Here is a 19936-nt window from a genome sequence, read left to right as displayed (position 1 = left end):
CATTCATCACCTAAGGACCGGGGCTGCTTCTCCTCACGCCTCCTGCTCCGGGAGCTCGGCGGTGGGGCGGTGAGGACAGCCCTGCCGTCCCTTCGCCCAAGCGCAGAGCAGCTCTGCGAGCAGCTGCAGCCATTTCTCTTCCTTCCCTAAGCCCTCTCGACAAGCTCAGGAGCTTCTTCAGCAGTCAACAAGACTTTATGGGGTGGACGTGCAGTAATTCATCACATTCCCTCCATAAACATTTATTTGGGGAATTACAGCGTAAGTAATTGGGCTTTCCGTGGTGATTTGGCTGTTACGAGCTCCCCTTACTGCCAAAATGGTGGGTGGCTCCCCAAAGAGAGCAGCACCTCGTCCTGCCGCGTGGCGACCTCCGCCAGGCAGGGGGGGCCTGATCAATACCTGCTTGAGAAACCACAAGTGAGAAGCAAAGTGCTGCAGAAACTCGTGGTAGAGGCTCAGAAGGAAACTTTTTATTTTTATTCTTTCCCCTATTTTGTGAAATTAAAGGGAGCTCAGCAGCTCCTGTTTACCCAGCTACTGGCTCCCACCTGGACGACCTGATGTAAAAATGTAGGAAGCTGAACCTTGCTCCCAGCTTTACCTCTGACCCTCTGCAATTTCGGAGAAGTCATTTAACCTCCTGAGTCTCCATTTCTTCGTGCATGAAGCTGAAATACCCTAGCAAGGACTCTTGAAATCATTGGTTTTAATGGCACAGGTCAGTATAAAGCGCTGCTGGCCGCGGTACAGGGCTAATCCCCTCACAGCTGCGGTGCAGGTATTTGGGGTACAATTATTACCCCTGGAAGCGCCTAAAATTGTAGGCAGACTGGTCTTCCAGATGGGACAGAACAGAGGCCCACACTGGTTACCAAGAGTCATGGCGTTTTGGAGGAGCCCATATGTTGGCTTTCCCCGTTCACCCCATTCCCATTGAGGTCAGTACGTTCTGGCTGCTTACAGCAGGGCAGCCCATCTGCCTGGCCCTACCAAATCTTCGCGTGGCCGAGCTACAAAACATGAGCCATGTACTTCAGAAGGAAAAGTGGAGCTCCAGGAGAGGTTTGTGGGCTGGTGGGGACAAAGCCTCCCTGCGGGCATGGGGCAGAGCAGGTGTGTGGTTACCCGTAGCAGCCATGCAGCCTGACCAGGCTCAGGAGCCTGCAGCATTTTCTTGACAAAGCAAAGAGAACCAGCATAAGTTGCGATGGATTTATTTTCATTATTTTATTTTTATTTTTTTCTTTTTCCCATGGGCACGCCTTACATTTTCCCAAACCCAGGATCAGACGTCCCTCCCAAAATGGTGAAAAAAGTGGTGGCAACGCGAAGCGGCCCCAACACCTGGCCAACGTTGTGTTTGGACATGTAGGTACCCGGTGAAGTCGTTCCTCCAGACTTCATGGATGCAGAGGAGGGGAAGGTCCTGTCCCCATGTCCCCACGGGTGCTGGTGGCACCTGGGCCGTGGTGCAGAGCTGCGGGGTCTGGGGCACCCGCCGCAGAGGCAGGAGGCAGTCGTGGTGGGGGCTGTCCTGCGTGGCTGGAGGTGCCCGCCCTGGGGGGCTGTGGTCTGGGGGCTGCCAGGGGGACGTGGGCAGGCAGGGGACAGCAGAGGGAGCAGAGAGGACCTAGGGCACCATCTGGTGGCTTCACTCACCGCCTTCCCTAAATCCCCGACGCGCAGGGTCACGGTGTTGCGTGGCCAAGGGCTGAAGGCACACCAGGTCCTCCCAGGAGACCGCCCAGCAGGACCAAGGGACCCCTGCCCTTGGCCCAGACTCGCACACCCTTTGGGCACTGCTGGGTGGGACTGCGGCCCAAACTAGAGCAGTAATAACCTTTTTTTTTTTGGGTGCTGTTCAGTGAAGTGCCTCCTTTTGTAAGGCTCAGCCCTAGCTAGGTCTTTAGACGCTATTGCCATAGAGATGATTAATGGCAGTGATACCCACGAGAAGGGAAAAGAAGACAATTAGGAGACAGAAGCAAGGAAGGAGAACACAGAGGACTACAGCGTGGTCATGCATTTCATTGTAGCTACCCACCACAATGAGCTCTTTCTTGTCTACAGATAAAAGGCAAAATATAGGCGATGTACTTCACGCTGCAGAGCAGAACCCATGCAAGTTCGTCCTCTACAGAAGAGGATGAAACCACCGACACACTCACACGCGCTCAGTTTTTCACCTCCTCAAAGGCAAAAAGGCAAAGGCTGGAAAGCGGTGTGAAGGGATTGTTTTAGGGATGGAATGAGCTCAGTGCCACCAACGCCAGCTAAGGCAACAGGGTGAGACGCGGCATCCACCCCTCAGGACTGCGGGCTCGCTCCCGGTGGGGAGGGCAAGGACCTAGCACAGCACCTCCTGTAGCACAAGGCAGACGGTGCATTCCCACCTCGCACCCCCGTTTATTTTGATAACGTGTCTCCGCTTGCCTGAAATCCTGTCAATACAAGGGAGAATTTCTCCTAGCGTTCCCGGCGCCGGGGAATCACAGATGACAGCACCGTAACCCGACGGCGCGCTCTGCGCCATGCCGGGGGAAGCGAGCAGAGCTGCAGCCCTCAGGGACACGGTTTTAAAGAGGAATCCGTTCTCAACGTTCAATTTCAGGCAAAATGTGGGGAATAAACACGACTCAGCCCTCGGCTCTGTCCTGTGTGGAGCTGGGGGAGCTGATCGTTAATTTTTCTTCCTATTATTTATTATATATATTGCTCCACACTTAAAAACGAGCTCCTTTCCTCTTCCTAGTAACACTCATTTTCCGCATCTCTTCTCAGGGACCATAGAGCCAGGTGAGACAAAAAGAGCATATGCCCGTTTTTTATTTTATTTCTCCTGAACAAATCTCAGCTATAAATAGCTACGCCGATGTTATATAAATTATATTTACTACTTTCTCCTCCTGGTGCCTGAAGGCATTTCCTCATACCTCCTTGGAAAACTCTTATCGCCTTGAAAAACACCCCTTCTCTCACAATCTTCTCCTTTACACCTTTCTCTCTCACAAGCTCAGATGCTGCTGCTGCTGCCCACGGTGCACGATGCCAAAGAAGCGGCTCTAGCTTCTGGCTGCGTAGCTTCCAACCTTCCTCCTCCTCGTGCAGCAGCCTTTTAGCCTTGCAGGGCCAAACCAAAACCCCTTGAAATCAACACAGCAACTCCCCGTGACTTTGACGAGCGCTGGCGCACAGCCCAAATCCCCAGCCTTCCCGGTGCTTCTTGGAAATTTTAACGTTTTCACTTAATTGATCGCAACCGCTTGCGATTCGTTCCGTACTTCAGCACTGACTGGTCTAGAACAGCCCCTATATAACAAGGACCATTTTTTCTTCTGTTTCATTTTAAACGGCTTCAGCTACTTAATATATAGAGCTGTTCAGCCAGAAATGTAAGAAATGCTACTTAGAAAGGTAACGGAAAGACGAGACAAAACAATTCACTGCAAAGTGAGATCTCTGCCAGGAAATTTTTAGTACTAACCATTGTTTTTAGTATTTACCGAATTAAAAAAGCAAAACACAAAAACCAAGCAGCGTTACTTTGAAAGTTTTAACTCTTCGTCTGATCCACCACCTTCTTCTGAATATTTTATCGCTATACTGCAACATATTTATAATTCATCTCATCATTCTTCAAATTCGGTAAGGAAAGAAAATATTATACCTGTGCAATCCTTGTAATTTTTTGTCCATGAAGACAAATGTTTTCTCCTCGTTTACATTTCTGGTCACATTAGTAAATACTAAAATAGTTGAGTTCAGAAGTATTTATTTATAATTATTACGATCATTTAACAAATGGAAGACAGGTCTAATAAGGCATGCTGTCTATTCATTGCTCTTTCTGAAATGAATTCCTCAACACTGGGAAGAGAAAAAGCATTTTCCTGTGGTTAAAGTCCAAATTGCATGTTTGAAATCTCTTCTAATAAAAAGAGCAAAGCAATAAGCGGATTATCTCTTTAAACATAGTATAGGAAGGTTGGAGGCCCCGGAGACGTTTTCCATAGCCTCTATCTCTGATGCATAGCAACATTATCTTCAACTAGAGAGGGTCCTATGACCCTGGAGCTCAGTTTTAATTTGATCTTCTTCTTTAAAGAGGTTTCTCTGATTCCTCTCAAGTTATGCTACGTATTGTTATTTTGGGTTGGTTTTGTTTGGTTGTTACTTTGTTGTTGTTTTTTTAATCTGAGATAAAACAGCCTCAGCTTTTTGATCCACTGGTTTGATCGTGTTTTATGGATATTTAACGTAACTTCTTCCCTATCAGAACTAGGATATCCATCAGCACAAATGGCAGGCAAGTCCCAGCTGACAGGAGAGAGAGGAGCTTGAATAGAAAATTCATCTCTAAGACCTCCCTCCTCACTCCAGTTGTTACAGATTTCAGAACTGGGGAAACTGGGGAGCTTGGCTTGAACATCTCTGGAACACGGACCCAGATCTATTCAGCCCCAACAAGGCATTCTCCTGGGATTCCCAGCTCCTTGTTCCTTTTCCTTGTTCTGGAACAGGCACTGCTGCTGAGACACAGTGCCAGGCAGGGATATTTTCTCTGGCTTCCTTTTTTTTCCATCTTTATCTCTGTTCATGCATCCATTCCTCACCGTATACTGCTGATATTGCTGAAGGGAAAGCATTTATTCCAAGGCACTGATTTGAGTCGGCTGAGTTCGGTCACAGCAGGCATCTGTGGCTACTTGATGGGATTAGCAGATTATGAGAAAGCATGTTTCACTGTGGGGTTCCCGAGAAAGGGAAAAATGGGCAGGTGGACGTTTGGATCTCAGTTAAACTATGCATGAAGGCCTGATGGCTGCGTCAGGGAAGCTGACACAGGATCAGATGGACTGCTGCAAGTCAGGATTGGAAGATCAAGCAGGGAGGGCTCTGGATCACGCTATCACTTACAGAGGATCAAGATTCAAATATTTCAACCAGGCCAGGTGAGAGAAACGTGCACCGATCCCATCTGCACCATGTCTAAGACACGTACGAGTGCTTGACAAAAACCAGCTTTTCTTTTTGCATCAAACAGCTTTGCTGCAAAATATCTTCACCGCATCAGTGCAGACTGAGCCCCAGTGGGAGTTGAACAGCTGTATTCTGTTGTTAATGAAGGGCAGTTTGGAGGGAGCCCGGGTTCACAAGTCCCCCGTGGCTGTGCCCTGAAGTCACTGTGGGTCTTCGCAGAGAACTGAGGATGCAGAAAGTAGTTCTGTCGTGCAGGAAGATGTCTGGTCCACACAGAGTCAGTTTTTCCCCGTTAGATATTCTCATACAGCGTATCACAGGATTCTTCTAGAGTTTCTTGCTTCTCAGATGTCTGCAGAATGATGAAAAGGAGGAAAAAGAAATGGAGGAAAATTATTCAAAAGAAGATGAATTAATTCTTAATCAGCAGACACTGACGTTTGCTCTGTTGGAAATGGCTATAAGTGATCCACCGCAATGGAAGCCACTACACTGAGCAATGTTGCTCCGACAGAGACGAACGTGACTAATCCAGCCCAAGGGATAAAGATGCCTCCTTTGCTTGTCACTCTTCCCCCACAAAGCTGTCAGACAGGGAGGGGAGGGAAAATTGGGCTCGGTAAAAAAAAAATAAATCACTCTGGATTCTGTGAAGGAGGAATTCCCTGACCTCCTCAATCCTGTTTCTTCAGCAGTCGAGCCTATTCCTCACAGCCGCTCCCGGTGCAGACAAGGCGCTGACAGACTGATATTTGAAGCGCCGCGTGGCACGGGCCCGCTGTAAGCAAGGTTACGCAGCAAGCAGCTGAAGTGCCAGAGGGTGAAGGGAGCCCTACCTACGCTAGCTTTTTCTCTGCTGCCACCACCAAAGGGAAGCGTTTTCGAGAGCTGAGCAGGGCACCTCCAGGCACGCACAGGCTCTGGAGGATTAACCCCTCGCCACCCGTGCTGGCTGGCAGTGCACCGACAGCTCGCAAACGCTCCCATTTCGGGTGCTCCCCGCAGTGGCTGCTGTTTCAGAAGCCCCTTTCTGCTCCCCCTGAGGTGGGATGCAGCAGTGGGGCCCTGCTTCCTCACACCTCCCTGCCTTCTGAGCAGCACAAGGACTGGGCTCACACTCAGTGCCCGTGAGAGCCCACCCCAGCACCTCTCTTTGCTTTCTTCTCCTCTGTTTCTCCCGCAGAGACCACAAGAGCCAGACCCGCTTGCACACAGCTGCTTCTTTGCCCTTGTTTTGTTGCTTTGTTCCTGCTCTGTTCCTCAGGGCTGCTGACCCCTAAAGCAGCAGCTGAGTGCTGTGGGCCACACACAGGTGATTCAGCACAGCCCAGACAACACCACGACAGGAAAAACAAACACAGACGCTGCATCTCCTCATCCAGACTGAATCATTTAGAAGGGGGCAGCTGATAAAGGCGTACAGAAGAATAAATAGGACAGGGAAGGGGGCTCAGGACTTGCTCTTCTTCCTACCCAACTAATTCAAAATGCAGCAAGAACACAAAAGCAGGGATGCTGTCTTTTCCAGTGCATCTTACACACCGGAGCATAAGGCTGCCTATATATCACAAACCATCCTTCCCCTCAGCAGTCAGCTGCAGCAATCAGGTACCTGCCCCTGCCTCTGCTACCGCTGCTGTGGAGCCGCAGCACTAAGTGCAGGATGCCAGGGGCTCCGGGAGCAGAACACTCTGCAGTTAGCTCTGATGTAGAAAAAGGCACTTGATTTTATTCCACCTTCTCCTAAAGCTGAGAGCTGTGAAAGTGCTTCAGACACTGAAAAATGCTGTCCTTCCCAAAAGGGAGGGATGGTGCCATCTGAAGCTGGCTCCATGCTGCACCCTGTGTAGTTAACCAGGGGAACTTTCCCCAGCGGGACATCCCTGGGAGAAGAAGGGGACGTTTTTCAGGAACGTTTTCCAATGTTAGAAGAGTGAACGTATTTTTTAAGTAGATAAGAGGTCTGGAAGGCAAATGAACAACAGAGATCTGAGGGCAGGAAGGAAACGTTCACTGGGGTGCCTGATGCAAGCGTTGTCCCTCTGGAACAGCTGGTGCTTGCCAAGGGCAGGGTGCAGGGCTGTGTGGGACCCTGGTCCATGCCATATGGCCCCCCCAATTGATCTGTGCCTGCATATTCCCAGTTGTGGCTACTTTCATTACAGGTGGTTTGGTTCCTCGTCTCTAACTCATAATTCCCAGCCCAGCAAGAAGATCCAAGCCCAAACTAAAGCCACACTGCCTTTTCCTGCCTCTCTTCACACCAACTTAGCTTCTGTTACCAGGAAATGGCTCTCAGGTGCCAGCGAGAGCAGAGGTGTGCCCAGGGTCTGCCCCCAGCGCATGGATTCCTCTACCCTGGGGGACTTCTTAGCTGCTGAAACAACCTGGAAGGGACAATAGTGGGGGACAGCATCTGGCCGACTCTCCACGAACGTCCAACCCATTGAGAGGGAGCACCAAACATCTCGGTACCTTCCAGGGAACGGCACAGAGCAAAGCATCTGCCTGCCAGAACCGGTAACGCGGCAGCAGCAGGGGCTGTGCCGGAAGAGGGAAAACAGCACACATGCAGCACAGCTGGCGAGGGGATGCCACGTCCCCTTCTCCCCTTCCAGTGGGGCTGGGAGTGGGGAAATAGCAGACAGACTTAATGCCAGCTGGGGCTGTGGTGACTCTGGGGTTTCTCTTCCCATGTGCCCAGTGTGTAAGGGAACTCTCCAAGATTTTTTGCCCCAGCCCTTACCTTCCCCGGAGGCTTCCTTCTGGGTTCTGGGTTCTTTGTGTTGCTCTCGAGGACAGAATAGACCTCGACTTGCTGCGAATTCAGGCACTGCAAAGGGAAGAGAGAAGAGAGGAGGGTTAAAAAAATGCTTAGGTTTAAGCACATCTGATGGCCCACTGGGTTGTTCCCCAACTCATGCCTGACGTTTCTGAGGAACCCCTGATGTCTCCAAAACTCCAAAGGTCCTGCCCTGAACTTGTGCAAAAAGAAAACCCATTTTCCCCTGAAATCTTTATGGTGCAGCTTTATCACGGTCCTATTTCAGGCTGACGCAGACAGCTTTTGATCTTACCTACCCCGTGCAAGGCAGTGAGAGAACAATGGCAATGCCCCTGCCTCCGTCCGCTCCAGACTGACACAGCAATGCAAAGCGAAGGCCCCTCTGCCTCCTGAGTGGGTACTGAGCACCACGTGGAGCACAGGGCACAGGCAGCACCCTGCATCGCCCAGGACTGCTTAGGTGCCTGACACCCAAAAAGCTCTTGCTTTTGGTTGTTCTGGGCACACAAGGATGAGAGGGGAGGCTAGGCTGGGCTTCTGGGTCACAAGGGCTGTTGAAAACAGGAAACCTTACATCAGGAACCATTTCTATTTATTGTCTGGTTGCCGTTTTGGTTTGGTTTGGTTTTGGTTTGTTTTTGTTTTGATTTTTTTTCATTTTATTTCCAAGCCAGAACTCTCCTTCCTCCGTAGAGTGAGCAAAGCATAATAATAATAAAAAAAAAATCAATACACTGGCAGGCCCACAGACATATCCACGGTCCCGCACGGCTACGCAGAGAAACACACACACATCCTACATGTGTCTGCACCCGTTGGTCCCGCAGGTAATTGTGTCACAAGAGATGCATGTCAGTTTGAGTGATGTTCCAGATCTGCCTGAAGGATCAAACATAACAATCAGGAGGACTTTTCCATGTGTGTTTCAGGGATGACAGCAGGTTGCCAAGGTGGCTGTTTCTCTGGCAACGGGAGGATGGGAGGAGCTCCCGCCGCAAGAGGGGCAGATGGTGGGAGCGCAGAGACTGCAGAGGGAGCGAGGCGCCTGCAGCACAGCGAGGGGACCAGCGAAGTGCGGGGGGGTTGAGTCTGGGGCTGGTGGCTGTCTGACCCCAGCCCCCGGTCATTTCATCGGGAGCTCAAAATGTTCAGCATCTTTTCGGGTGGTGGCCGGTGAGAGCGTGGTTTGAAGAGGACGAGGTGATAAAGGAGCAGAAAGGGACAGGCAGCCTTCCACTGCTCCAGTCCCAAACCCACTTGCAAGCCAGAAGCATCCTTTTGGTGCTTATCCCCCAGAAGAGACTCGCTCCCTCTGCAAGCCCTCTCCTCGTGAGGGCTGTTAACATTGCCCGTCCTTTGCTGGCCAGTTGGAAAGCCGCTGTCTCCCACTGCCATTTGCAAATCAACTCCTTCCACTTGGCCACTGACCACCTGCTGCTGGCAGCGCGGCGGCACGCGGGCCTCTCCTCCCTGCTGCCAGATGCCTTCCCGAAAAGCTCCTGTGCTCTGGAACCCGCCTGCGCTGCAGGAGCTCTGTTTGCTGCTGAAAAAAAAAAAAAAAAAGCCTGTTTGAAGTGTAAAACGGATGAAGCGAGGCCCTCGGATTGTTATTTCCAAGCTGCTCATTAACAAGGCAGCCGAGCGGGAAGATGGAGAAAAATACAGATTTTGGTCTGGCCAGCGCAATGAGCTGCTCCGGGGCTGCAGGAGGGCAAAGGGACCTCATAACACACAGCAGCGCAGCTCTCCCCTCTCCCCCACACACCCTGCAGGGTTTTTTACTGCCCTGAGCTGTTTTTCACAGCTGACACCCAACCCCAAGGACCCCACGGTGACCCGTGGTGCCTGGAAGAGGTGGTGGGGAGGGCATTTGCTCCTGGTGATGTGCAGCAGAAGGGCTTTGTAGGAACTGTGCTAGGAGCCTTTCTGTGCCAGGGGAGAGCCCTGCTGCCAGGGAAGACAGCACAGAGCATTTAATGAGCTGCACCAGCCCGTTCGAAGCCCTTGTTTTGATGCCCAGTCCTGCCTCCTGCTGCTCCTGGATCCAGGCCTGCAGGAACACTGCAGCTCCCTGACTTTTTTTCTGGACTCTGATCTGCTTTCCCCCACGGATAGCACATCTGGCAGGTGCTGGCCTCCCGTCCCTTTACCTAATCCTCTTTATCTCACCGCTCAAAGTCTCTTCTCACCCATCCATCCCATTCCCTTGCCTTATCTTACCCCTGTGCCAACCACAGATTTCCGCCTTCCCCACAACCACAAAACCAGCACCAAATTTAACACCCAGTTTAACACCAAGGGGACCTCACAAAGCCTGGTCTCCACCCTGGGGTCTCCCCCTCTCTCCCCCATTCCCCTCTACGTCCCACCTTGCAGCTCCCACCTCCTCTCCCCATGCCATCTCTGCTGCCCCACGCCCCAGTGAGTCCCAGCAGCCGCTCCACGGGGCAGGCTTGACCCTATAACACGCACCAGACGATCTGAGGCTGCTTGCAGCTCTGCCAAAGGGGGCTGCGCCGCCTGCCCTGCACGCCGGGCTGGCCAGGAGCCCTGAGCAGCTGGCGGGCAGCTAACAGGCTGCGGGACAAGGCTGCATGGGCCAGGTCTGGAGGGCTCCTGCACGCACAGGAGCTCAGCCAGCTACCAGGACTGCCTGCGCCTAAGGCTGGCTCTGCTGGCTTGCTGTATGAGCGCTAGCGGGGCCTCCTGAACAGCACAACATGATGAAACATGTAATTAAGATGGAGCTAAGGATGCATGACGAGGCCGACTGAGCGAGAAATAGATTTGATTTTTTCTTTTTTTTTTTTTTTTGTCTCCTTGCAGAAATCATCCACTTCAGCAGGAAACTTCCCATTCGGATTTTTAAAAGCCTGAATTAAAAAGAAATTACTTGATACAAATGAAAAGGTTTATAACCTGCAACATCCTTTACCCAAAGCACTGCTTTCTACCCAGAATAAACATATCACATGCAATACACAGGGCTTTCTTCTAAACCTCTATTCCAAAAACTGAAGAGCCACAAAATAGTGCCCCCCACCTGCGAGGTGAGAGTGAGAAGGGGGCAGGACTGCCTTTGTTTCCATATCTGCCCCCTATCAGATTTCCCTGCCTCCTTGGCAGGGCTTTGCTCCTCTCTGTAGTACATTCTCCAGAGCTCCACTTTGTTTAGCTTAAATGATTCATGCAGCAGAGCTTACAGGTTTTCCTTGGAGAGGCTTTTCCAGTCCTTACAGACCTCACAGTCAGAAAGGTTTCCTAATATTCAGGCAACATCCTCCTCTGCTCACTTTCATTTCATTCCTCCTCGTTTGTCCCACAGACCACGTGAAAAAAAAAAAAAAAATCATTCCCTTCTTAGCTGAGTGGTCCTCCCATGGGAGTAAGAGGAAAAAGAAGGAATACATTTTAAATGGAGCTGGATGGGCTGCAAATGTGATTAGGGATCACGGTTACTTGAGGTAGCCAAGGTCCGGGCTTGACATTTGAGGAGAGCCGCTCCAATCCTATTACCTCTGACACCGCTGCTACGGGGCGAAGGGAGAGGCAGTGCTTGGTGTTCTCCAGCCTGGGGAATGGCAAAAGGAGTCGAGTGGCTGGATGCTAAGCGATGAAAAGGGATTCTAAGTGATGAAAAGGGATTCTAAGTGCTGCCCACCACTGCTGGAGTGGGGCTGCTGGGCATGGCGCAAGGCGTTGCCACTGGGATCGGGATGGAGATGTGCAACAAGCACAGTCCCCAGAGGAGCAGAGCACAGAAGCAGGATCACCAGCACCAGGCCGACTGCTTGCTTCACATCACAATATTGATATTTTATCAGCTTGCCTGTGCCACGGCAGGTATGGAGGGTGATTCTGCTACTCACGTCATAAACAGGAGAAGGTGGTGGCGGGCTGGCTGAAGGGGGCCGAGTTTCTATCTTCTGCCTCAGTATATTTAGCTGGTTCCTCTTAGGACACAATGCCTGCTCAGGACAAGACACCAAATCACACATTTGGAGAGAAGACCAGCTCCCCCAAAATGAAATGAACACAGAGTCATGTCAAAGCCAGCTGCTCACACACCCCGAGTGTTTCCAAAGCAAAGAATGCTGACTCTACACACAACACAAGCCCTCCACTTTCCTCACCACAGGGTAAAAGGCAGAGATATTGAACAGCACACAACAGTACTGTAGGACAGGGAGAAAAGCAGGGCCACATTCAAAGTGCGAGGGGGATTTTACAGAGGCACAATGCAGTGACTTTTGTCAGGATTTGGCTGGGAAGATGCTAATAGACAGAATCTAGAGAAAAGCACCAGGCAGACATTAATGATGACGCACAGTCAGTGAAACACTAACGTGCAAGTCCAGCACAGAGCTGAAGGAAGAAGGCCTCTTCCTCTGAAATGTTTCTTGCATCAGATGACTTCTCCTTGAACATGCTCCATTCATGCTCAGATAAGGGTTAGCCTGCTCAGCAAGCAAGAGAAGGAGGCAGAAAAGGCAGCAGGCTTTGCTAAGTATCTCTGTTCTAATTCGGAAAGAAGTGGGCTGATTATATTCACATCACATGAAAACGATGAACTGCTTTCCAGTCCATTAGTAACTAAGGAGGATGCTAAATAGCTTCTCTTAAAGATAAACATTTTTAAACCAGCAGGTCTGAGCAAGCTGTGGTGAGAAATATGGGCTGTGTTCTGCGGGAGGGCAACTCTAATGACTGCCTGATCTCCCCCGGCCCCCAGGAGAGCCCGTAGGTCTGAGACTTGCTGGCCCACCTCAGAACCTAGGGATGCCAAGCAGCAAGTCGTGGCTCCTTCCCCCTCCATCTGCCAAGGTAAGTCTCACGAGATTTGCAGGCCTGCCAGCTGCTGCCTCCCTGTTTCCCATCTCACGAGCTCTGACCGTGTGTGCTGAAGCCTGATGCTCCTTGGGGCCAGAGGTCTGCAGCAGCAGCACAGCCTCCACACGCAAAGCCCGCTGTTGTGGTGGCAGAGGGCAGCTGGTACGAGGAAATACGGCAGGATACACTGCCTATAAAGCATCAATCCCCAAACTCCGTTCTGAAAGACATCAGGACTACTTAAGCCAGCCTTGAGAAGGCGGGAGGAGTGTAGAGGAGAGTGTTTTGAATGCCTGGAGGAGGCACTACAAGGAACAGCACATTTTGCTTGGTCTACAGAGATTCCAGTATCACAACTTCAAAGTTTTTTCCCCTGTCTCATTCAGACCTTTTGCCCCTGCTTTTGGCTCTTCTTCTCCTGCTCTGTATACCCTTTCTTCTCCACTTCTGGTTTCCCCTTTGCCCTCAGCTTTTCCTTACCCAACCAGTCCCAGCCTGTGCCTCTAGTCTTCTCACCCAAGTCCCTGTCAATCCAGTCTTAACACTCTCCTCATGCTCTAGGACTTCCTCACTCTGGCTCCCAGTCCATTTCCCTCCCAAGGCTCCTCTCTTCCATCCTCACAGGATTGCTGAAGGTGGAAGGTGCCTCTGGAGATTGTCTAGACTGATCCACAGCCAACTAGCCACATAGTCAACTAAAACAGGTTGCTCCTCAAATCCTTATCTCACTCTTTTTTTCCAGTCACTTGGGACATCTACACAGGCTTCCTTGGGATCCTTGTCCTTTCCTACCCCCCCAGCCCTGTCTCTTAATGTTTTATCTACCGAGCACATGCCCAAAGGTTTGGTTCCCATGCCCTCCACGCTGCAGACCGCTGTCTTCTAGGGTGCCCATGGCTCAGGAAAGCAGTTGCACAGTTTCCTCGCACTCAGGTCATGCCTTTGCAGGAGAGTAGCTCCCATTTTGAAAGAGGATTAGACATGGGGAAAGCCCTGCTCTTCCCCTGCCACCAGGGCTGCAAGAGACTTGCTTTGGTGCCCAGGCCTGTCAGACTGGCACCGTGTGGAAAGGCAGCCTCGCGTGGGCTCCTTTAGAAAACCGAGCTGATAAACTGACACGAGCCACAGCCGGCCACACACAAGCTGCAAATTTCCAGAGACCCATCACGAGGCTACCTCTGCTTGAATATTCTCAGGGCCAGCACGCTGCCGGTGTGACTTCTTGCCCTGTGTCAGACCCTTGCTCTAAAGCAGAGCACGCCAGAGTCAAAATGGTTACCAGAATGCCTTTAATGGACAAATCAATAGCTCGCTTTGTCTCTTCTGTAACCTTTTTTTCTCGGAATGACTGAACTTAAAAAAAAAGAAAATAAACCTGAGACAGACACCCAGCATGGAAAATTTCAGCATGGGGAGTTCCAATCCAGCCAAGTTAGAAGCAAGAGAAATAAATTCCTAGAATGGGTCACGTCAGGTATTGGTTTTTATTTGCTAATAACTTGCCTTTCTTTTCCACACGAGCAGAGCTGTTGCAGTGATGCTCAGTGCAGCCAGAAGAGCGGTAAAGGTAATGAGGATGTCCCACCCATAGGAGGTCTCGGTGTACCCTGTCTCTGTGGGAAAGAAGGCAAAAGATTCACAGTGTGAGTGGAAGCCACAATTCTGTTGTGTTTTTAACTCTGGCCAAAAACCCTAGGAGAGTTAAACTACAGAAGCAGTAAAGGTTATGCAGATGCACACATGCTTCAAAACACAGCCTGACTGAACAGAGAGCAGGGTGCAGCTGGAGAACCACGCAAAGGAGACGGGATACAAGCAGCTGCACTTCGTGGTGATTAGAGGGAGATGATAGAAATATGAGAGCCAAAAAGGGTGCTAGGTAGGCAGAGGCCGGCAAAGGTCTTTAGTGATAGGGGTAGGAAGGCAGATGGTGGAAAGCACGCAGGCTACACAAACTAGCAGGGTACTACAGGCACCCCTGAGCAGTGTAGCAAAGCTCTTTCATCACAGCTCTTCCCATTTACCCTAAGAAGTTTTCCATATCCAGCACTCAGCAATGCAAATCCTGCCACTCAGCAGCATGCACGGCCTTGTAGCGTTCCTCTTATCTTGGCCAGAAGCTCTCCCTCGTTTTCCAGGCTGTGCATCAATAGAATAACCGACCCCTTGTAGCCACACGGAAAAGGGGGAGGCATTACGGTGAGCCCTGTGTAAAGCACATTCAACCCTGATGGCTTTAAGCATTGGGCATCAAGTATTATTCCCACCTGACTTCATAGCTTGTTTGGGTAGAGGAAAAGAAAAGCAAAGATCATCTTTCCACAGCAAAGGCCAGCTGCTTTTTAACTGTTTGCCTTCCTTTCTGGATGTTCACTTACCTCTCACAAGGATATACACTCCATTTCCCATTTTCTGGATGTCACTCCACCGGACCTCACAATAGTAGGTGCCAGAAGAGTGGCTTGCAAGTGGCATGGTTTTGTGATTGTAGGATATGGTTATGGTGGTATTCTCTTTTCCAGGGGGGATTTGTACATTTTCTTCCCGATTATAGATGGGTGTCCTCTGACCCGATGAATTAAACCAGTAATAGAGGATTGAAAATTTGGTGTATTTCAGGGTGTAAAGGAAGGTGACTTCACAGGGGATGGACACTTCTTCCTTGAGCAGTGCAACTCGGATTAGAGGTTTCTGCTGTACGTTGACATCTCCCCCTGCAAGGGTGATAATTGTTAGCAGGCACCTAACATCACCATAAGTCAGGAGAAAATTGCTGCCCCAATCACGTGGTGAAAATAAACATATTTCGGGAAGCACGTCTGGAGCGAGCACTGTTGGCCCTTGTCAGAAACTGAGTGATGCAGAGCACATGCCCCGTGTGATCTGCCACAACTCTTAGGTCATTGCTGCGTGATTGGAGATAGCTTGTTGCAATCACAGACTTTCCCTTTTCCCTCGTGAGCGCCTTGGCACAATGCTGGCATACAGAAAGAGCAGAAATGAAGCAGGAAGTGTACTGATTTTGTGCTGGCGTGACACTGTTTACAGAGGATGACTGGAAAGCGGTTTTCTAAGGTAAACACTTGCTGGGCATCCTCTGTAACTCCTGAGTTACAACCCTCTGCTTGGACGTGATCACAGTGCACCAGTGAAGGTGCTGTGTGCAAGCAGGTGTGTCAGTGGAATTGTGCATCTCTGAGACAAGAATAAGGAAGGAAATTGCATATTGTACGCTGGGCATGAGAAATAAGACACAGCTTAATCACTCCTAACTTCTGCTGCTGTAAACGGGCAGCAAAGCACAAGAGTGGATGCTAGATGCAGTAACTATCTGCAGAGGACTGCAGATCTTAAATCCCTATATGTGACAGTATTTCAGGTAGGGAGATGGGAGAACATGCCCTTCACGTGCTTCCTCCTTACTCGGGTCTGTTGAAAGCAACCTGTCACTGTAATTCTGTAGACAATCATGTCAGGTATTACGAGAGAGGATGAGTAAGCACAGACGGGAATCCACACCATAGTTCACTCCCCGTTTTGCAAAATAAAAGAAAAAAAAATGAGTAAGCCACAGGCTAGTAAGGAGCCTGGGGTACAGAACCTCCTGGCAGCACAGCCAAGTCTGGGTTTAACATCAGTCATTCTCTGGTGGCCGATACATTCAGTAGCTGATATCACACCACACAGAAACCACCTTAAGAGGAAGCCTGTGCAAAGCAGTGTTGCCTTTAAAAAAGGGAACTGGAAACTTGCATCAAGTCTTGTTACAAAATGAAAGACTCGAGATTCTTTCCAGGACGTGAAAATAGAAGGGGAAAATACAGAGAGGGAAAGTAGAGGATGGGCAGGCTTTTCGTTCACGGGTTTGATGGGACTCTCTGGGTTCGGCATCTACGAACAGGCTGGTCACCAGGCGTTAATAAGGCAGTCCCAGAGCACAGCCAGGCTTGCTCTCCTGTCACCACGCAGTAACACCGCATCGCAACAGCAGCATCACCTCTGCGTGGTGGGGCTCGGCATCAGAGGAGGCAACGCTTGACTTAATGCTACTGAATGCAGGCCACTAAGGAGAACAGAGGGGTGCAGTAACAGAAGGAGGGCACAATCACTGTCCAGAACAGACTTCAGGGGAGTAACAGCACTTAAGAAAAATCCCCTACAGATGACACAGGCAGGCACAATACCCTAAGAGTAAAGAAGAGATTAGGTTACATCATTAGGAAGAGGTTCTTAGCTGTAAAAGCAAGTGAGATACAATACAGTCCTACGGGACACGGTCTTTGTGAGAGCTCAGCCCTGTGTGCACTAGATACAGCGTTATGGAAAGAAGGCAAAAGAAAATCCCGCAGCCAACATGGGAGTGATAACCTGCACAGTCCCTTCTGTGCCTTATTTTCAAAAATAATTCATCAGCCTTATCCTCATCTGTACCCAGCAGAACACACATGAATGTCGTTTCTATACAAGACATTGCAAAGCATTGCCCTAACAAAACAGAGGAGAGATCCATCTTTTTGCAGCATCCCAGGAGCCATTAGCTTGAGAAGAACATGCCAGGGATAAAGCCCAACCATTTTATTTAGGTTATATAACCCTTCTCCCATGTTCCCCCTTTCTTAAGGATTCTCTCTCTGAGCTTTGAAATGCTTAAAAGACAGAAATAGCAGCAGTGTGCAAATTCCTAGAGGGGAGCTCTGGAAATTAGAAAAAGATAGCAGCTGGAAATGCTCTGATATGAACAAACGTTGAGAGTAAACAAAAGGAAAAAAATATATATATTTTTTTTTACCTTCACAGAGAAGTGACCAAAGAAACAGGAAGATGACTTTTAGATTAGAGGCCATGGTAGGGTCAAAAGGCTGTAAGAAAGCAATCAGATATGAAGATCCAAAAGGCAAAAGAGATTGGATTTTGTCAGGTATTTCCACGCCTGAGGAGCTGTTTGATCCCCTCCCGTTTGTGCAGGGACAGGCAGGACAGACTCGCACTGCTTTTGGCAAGCTCTTTCCGGCAGATGCAGGCTCTTCTGCTTTTCTGTCAGACTCCTCCCTGCACTGTGGGTCATTTCTCTGTACTATTACAATGGTGTTACACCTATCAGCAAGTGTCCAAAGATTAAACCGTAAGCTCTTTAACGCAGAGAGCTTTGTCTTCCAATGACTGTAAAATATCACACCATTTAAAGCAAACTTGGTCACCTTCTGCAGTGACCGAAGCCCCAAGTTGGAACAGAATAAGTGTGCTTCAACTGATACCATTTGAGGTCACTTGAGGTAAATGTGGGCCAATTCAGTGAATGATTCAACTGATTCTGGAGCAATGGACAAGCTTAAAAATAGTACATTGGGATTTTTACCATAATTTTGCAAGGATTTGTTTATGCAGTTCTTTTGGAACAGCTGTTCCTGATTATCGCACTGCACTGACCACCAATATTTCGGAATAAAGGCATCTTACTTCAAATTATCTTACTCGGGTCGTTCATTTACATGGAGGAACCGCTAAGAGTGCGACAGCGCATGGGTTCACGGCAGAGCAGCGCAATCAAACTAATTCTTCATGTGAACACCCAAGCATGAGATGACCCATTTTGCCTTCAGAAGGGAAAACAAGTACCTGCGGCAGCGGTCAGCAGAAAGAAACAGCCCTACTGCACTCCTTACAGCCCAGCACAGCCAACTTCGTGGCTAGGTTACTGTGGAGGAAGGCACTCGAATTGCAGAAGTGAGAACAACCAGGCAGTGAATTCATCCATAACAGCTGTGATGTTTCAGATTCACATGATGCTGGCTCCAAATCAGCTTCACAATGCAGGCAAGCCTTAAGAAATCTATTGTAGGGAAATCTGAGGAGAACCCTTTGAAGAAGAAAGCCCTCTCTTTGTGGGAGGATCCTACCACTTAAACTCATGAAGAGTCTTTGATTTCAGTGAAAGCTTGTTTGTAGCTAAGACATCTGCAATGCAACAGCTGAGCAGTGTCTGACTCAAAAAATCTTTGTGCCTGAGAGGTCTTCACTTCTCTCCAGACAGCTTCCTCCTTTCAGACAGCTTGAGAGACATTTGCACTGTCCACAAGAAAACGCTTTGCTGCAACTTCAAGGGTGCCTGCTCGCACTGCCTGCTGGACTGCGGAGACCGGTGGATAGCTGCGCAGTCTGTGCTGAGAAAGACCTGAGAAGGTAGATGAGATTGTAAATCGTGCATAGTCAAAATCACTCCGTTGAGTTTGTATCAGCAAGGTTTGCTCCAAAACTATCGTTAGTTTATAGCATTTTTCCTTCTGTTCAGCCTGGGACAGGTCCTCAGGAGGAAGGGGTCTTGACACAGGGGTGCAGTGCACAGCTGCGGCTGCTGCGTTCCCCTGAGCCCAGGGACGGCTCCGGTACCTTGCAGAGAGCCCCGACAGATGGGGAGAGGAGCAAGTGGCTTTGTGTGGCTCTGCAAGGCTGGCGCAGCAGCTGCACTCCTCCAGGGAAGGTTTAGCTCAGATTAGCCAAAACGAACTCCTCTCCCCAAGACATGCTGACGTGAGCTGCACGGGGCTGGTCTCAGCTGGAAATCGCTCCTCGCAGGTCTTAACGCTGAGCAGCAAGGACAATCAAGAGCGGTAACAAGACACCGGGGGCCCACTTGGTATTTCAGATATGTAGGCACAGATCAGGCAGCTGTGGCTCTGGGGGGCTGTGGGGTCACAGTGATGCTCGGCAGTGTTTCTCAGGCCTGAATTGCATCTTAAGATAGCTGGGGGAGGGAGGGAAAAGCTACCCTCCTGTGGAAGAACTCCTCTGAACGGTGAGGGCCTCCTCAGCTCTTATATCATGCTCATCCCCATGGTAGCACACAGCTTTGCAATTTCCAGCGTTGATGTATTTCTAGAGGACAGAACATGCTGCTCCTGTCAGTGATGTGTTTTAACTGTTATCAGCATTTATCTGCTTCAGGAATTCAGAGCGATAAGTGGATTAAGTGCGGTAGGTTTGTAGGGCTGCTAGGTCAACATCCTCCTTCCATCCTTTCCCTTCTCTTCCTATAAACAATCCTGTTGCCGCTCTAAATGCCAACACCTAGAAATATCTCTGTCTGGAATTTTAAGAAATATATAGTTCGAGCATTTCAAAAGAGATCACGTGTAAAACTCAGCTGTGGGATTAGAGGCACACCAGGCCAGAAATACAATCGCTGCTGGAATTTGCTATGGTAGTGCCTGCTGAAAAGAAATGGTTTTGAAACGACTACCCAGCAGCTATTAACAGGATGGCATTCTGTTCCTTAGAGCCTAAAGGCAGCCTGAATCTTTGAATGTTCAATTTTAATTCAGTTGGGTTTGGGGATTCTGG

General features: G+C 49.7%; 1 protein-coding gene across 1 annotated transcript; it reads right to left on the bottom strand.

Moving 5' to 3' along the window:
- Nucleotides 1–2853: 2853 nt before the first annotated feature.
- Nucleotides 2854–17579, bottom strand: NFAM1 (NFAT activating protein with ITAM motif 1). Its single transcript, XM_082752060.1, has 6 exons — nucleotides 17388–17579; nucleotides 14977–15312; nucleotides 14102–14211; nucleotides 11638–11736; nucleotides 7730–7816; nucleotides 2854–5335 (listed from the first exon to the last, which is right to left on the bottom strand). Exons 1-6 carry the CDS (start codon nucleotides 17440–17442, stop codon nucleotides 5276–5278), a joined length of 747 nt encoding a protein of 248 aa, XP_082608186.1. The 5' UTR covers nucleotides 17443–17579; the 3' UTR covers nucleotides 2854–5275.
- Between the last annotated feature and the right edge of the window lie 2357 nt (nucleotides 17580–19936).

The sequence above is a fragment of the Aythya marila genome (assembly GCF_965140915.1).
Source record: "Aythya marila genome assembly, chromosome: 1".
NCBI lineage: Eukaryota > Metazoa > Chordata > Aves > Anseriformes > Anatidae > Aythya > Aythya marila.
The sequence above is the reverse complement of the archived record's forward strand: the minus strand, read 5'-3'. Positions and strand labels throughout refer to the sequence as shown.

Bases quoted from the DNA above. Each gene is read 5' to 3' on its own strand.
- NFAM1 (XM_082752060.1), bottom strand. From the start codon at position 17,442: ATGGCCTCTAATCTAAAAGTCATCTTCCTGTTTCTTTGGTCACTTCTC. The intron at 11,737-14,101 runs GCAAGTTATTAG...TGTCCTGAGCAG, and splicing joins TGCTCGTGTGGAAAAGAAAG to GCATTGTGTCCTAAGAGGAA. The intron at 5,336-7,729 runs GTAAGGGCTGGG...ATCATTCTGCAG, and splicing joins GAAGGAAGCCTCCGGGGAAG to ACATCTGAGAAGCAAGAAAC.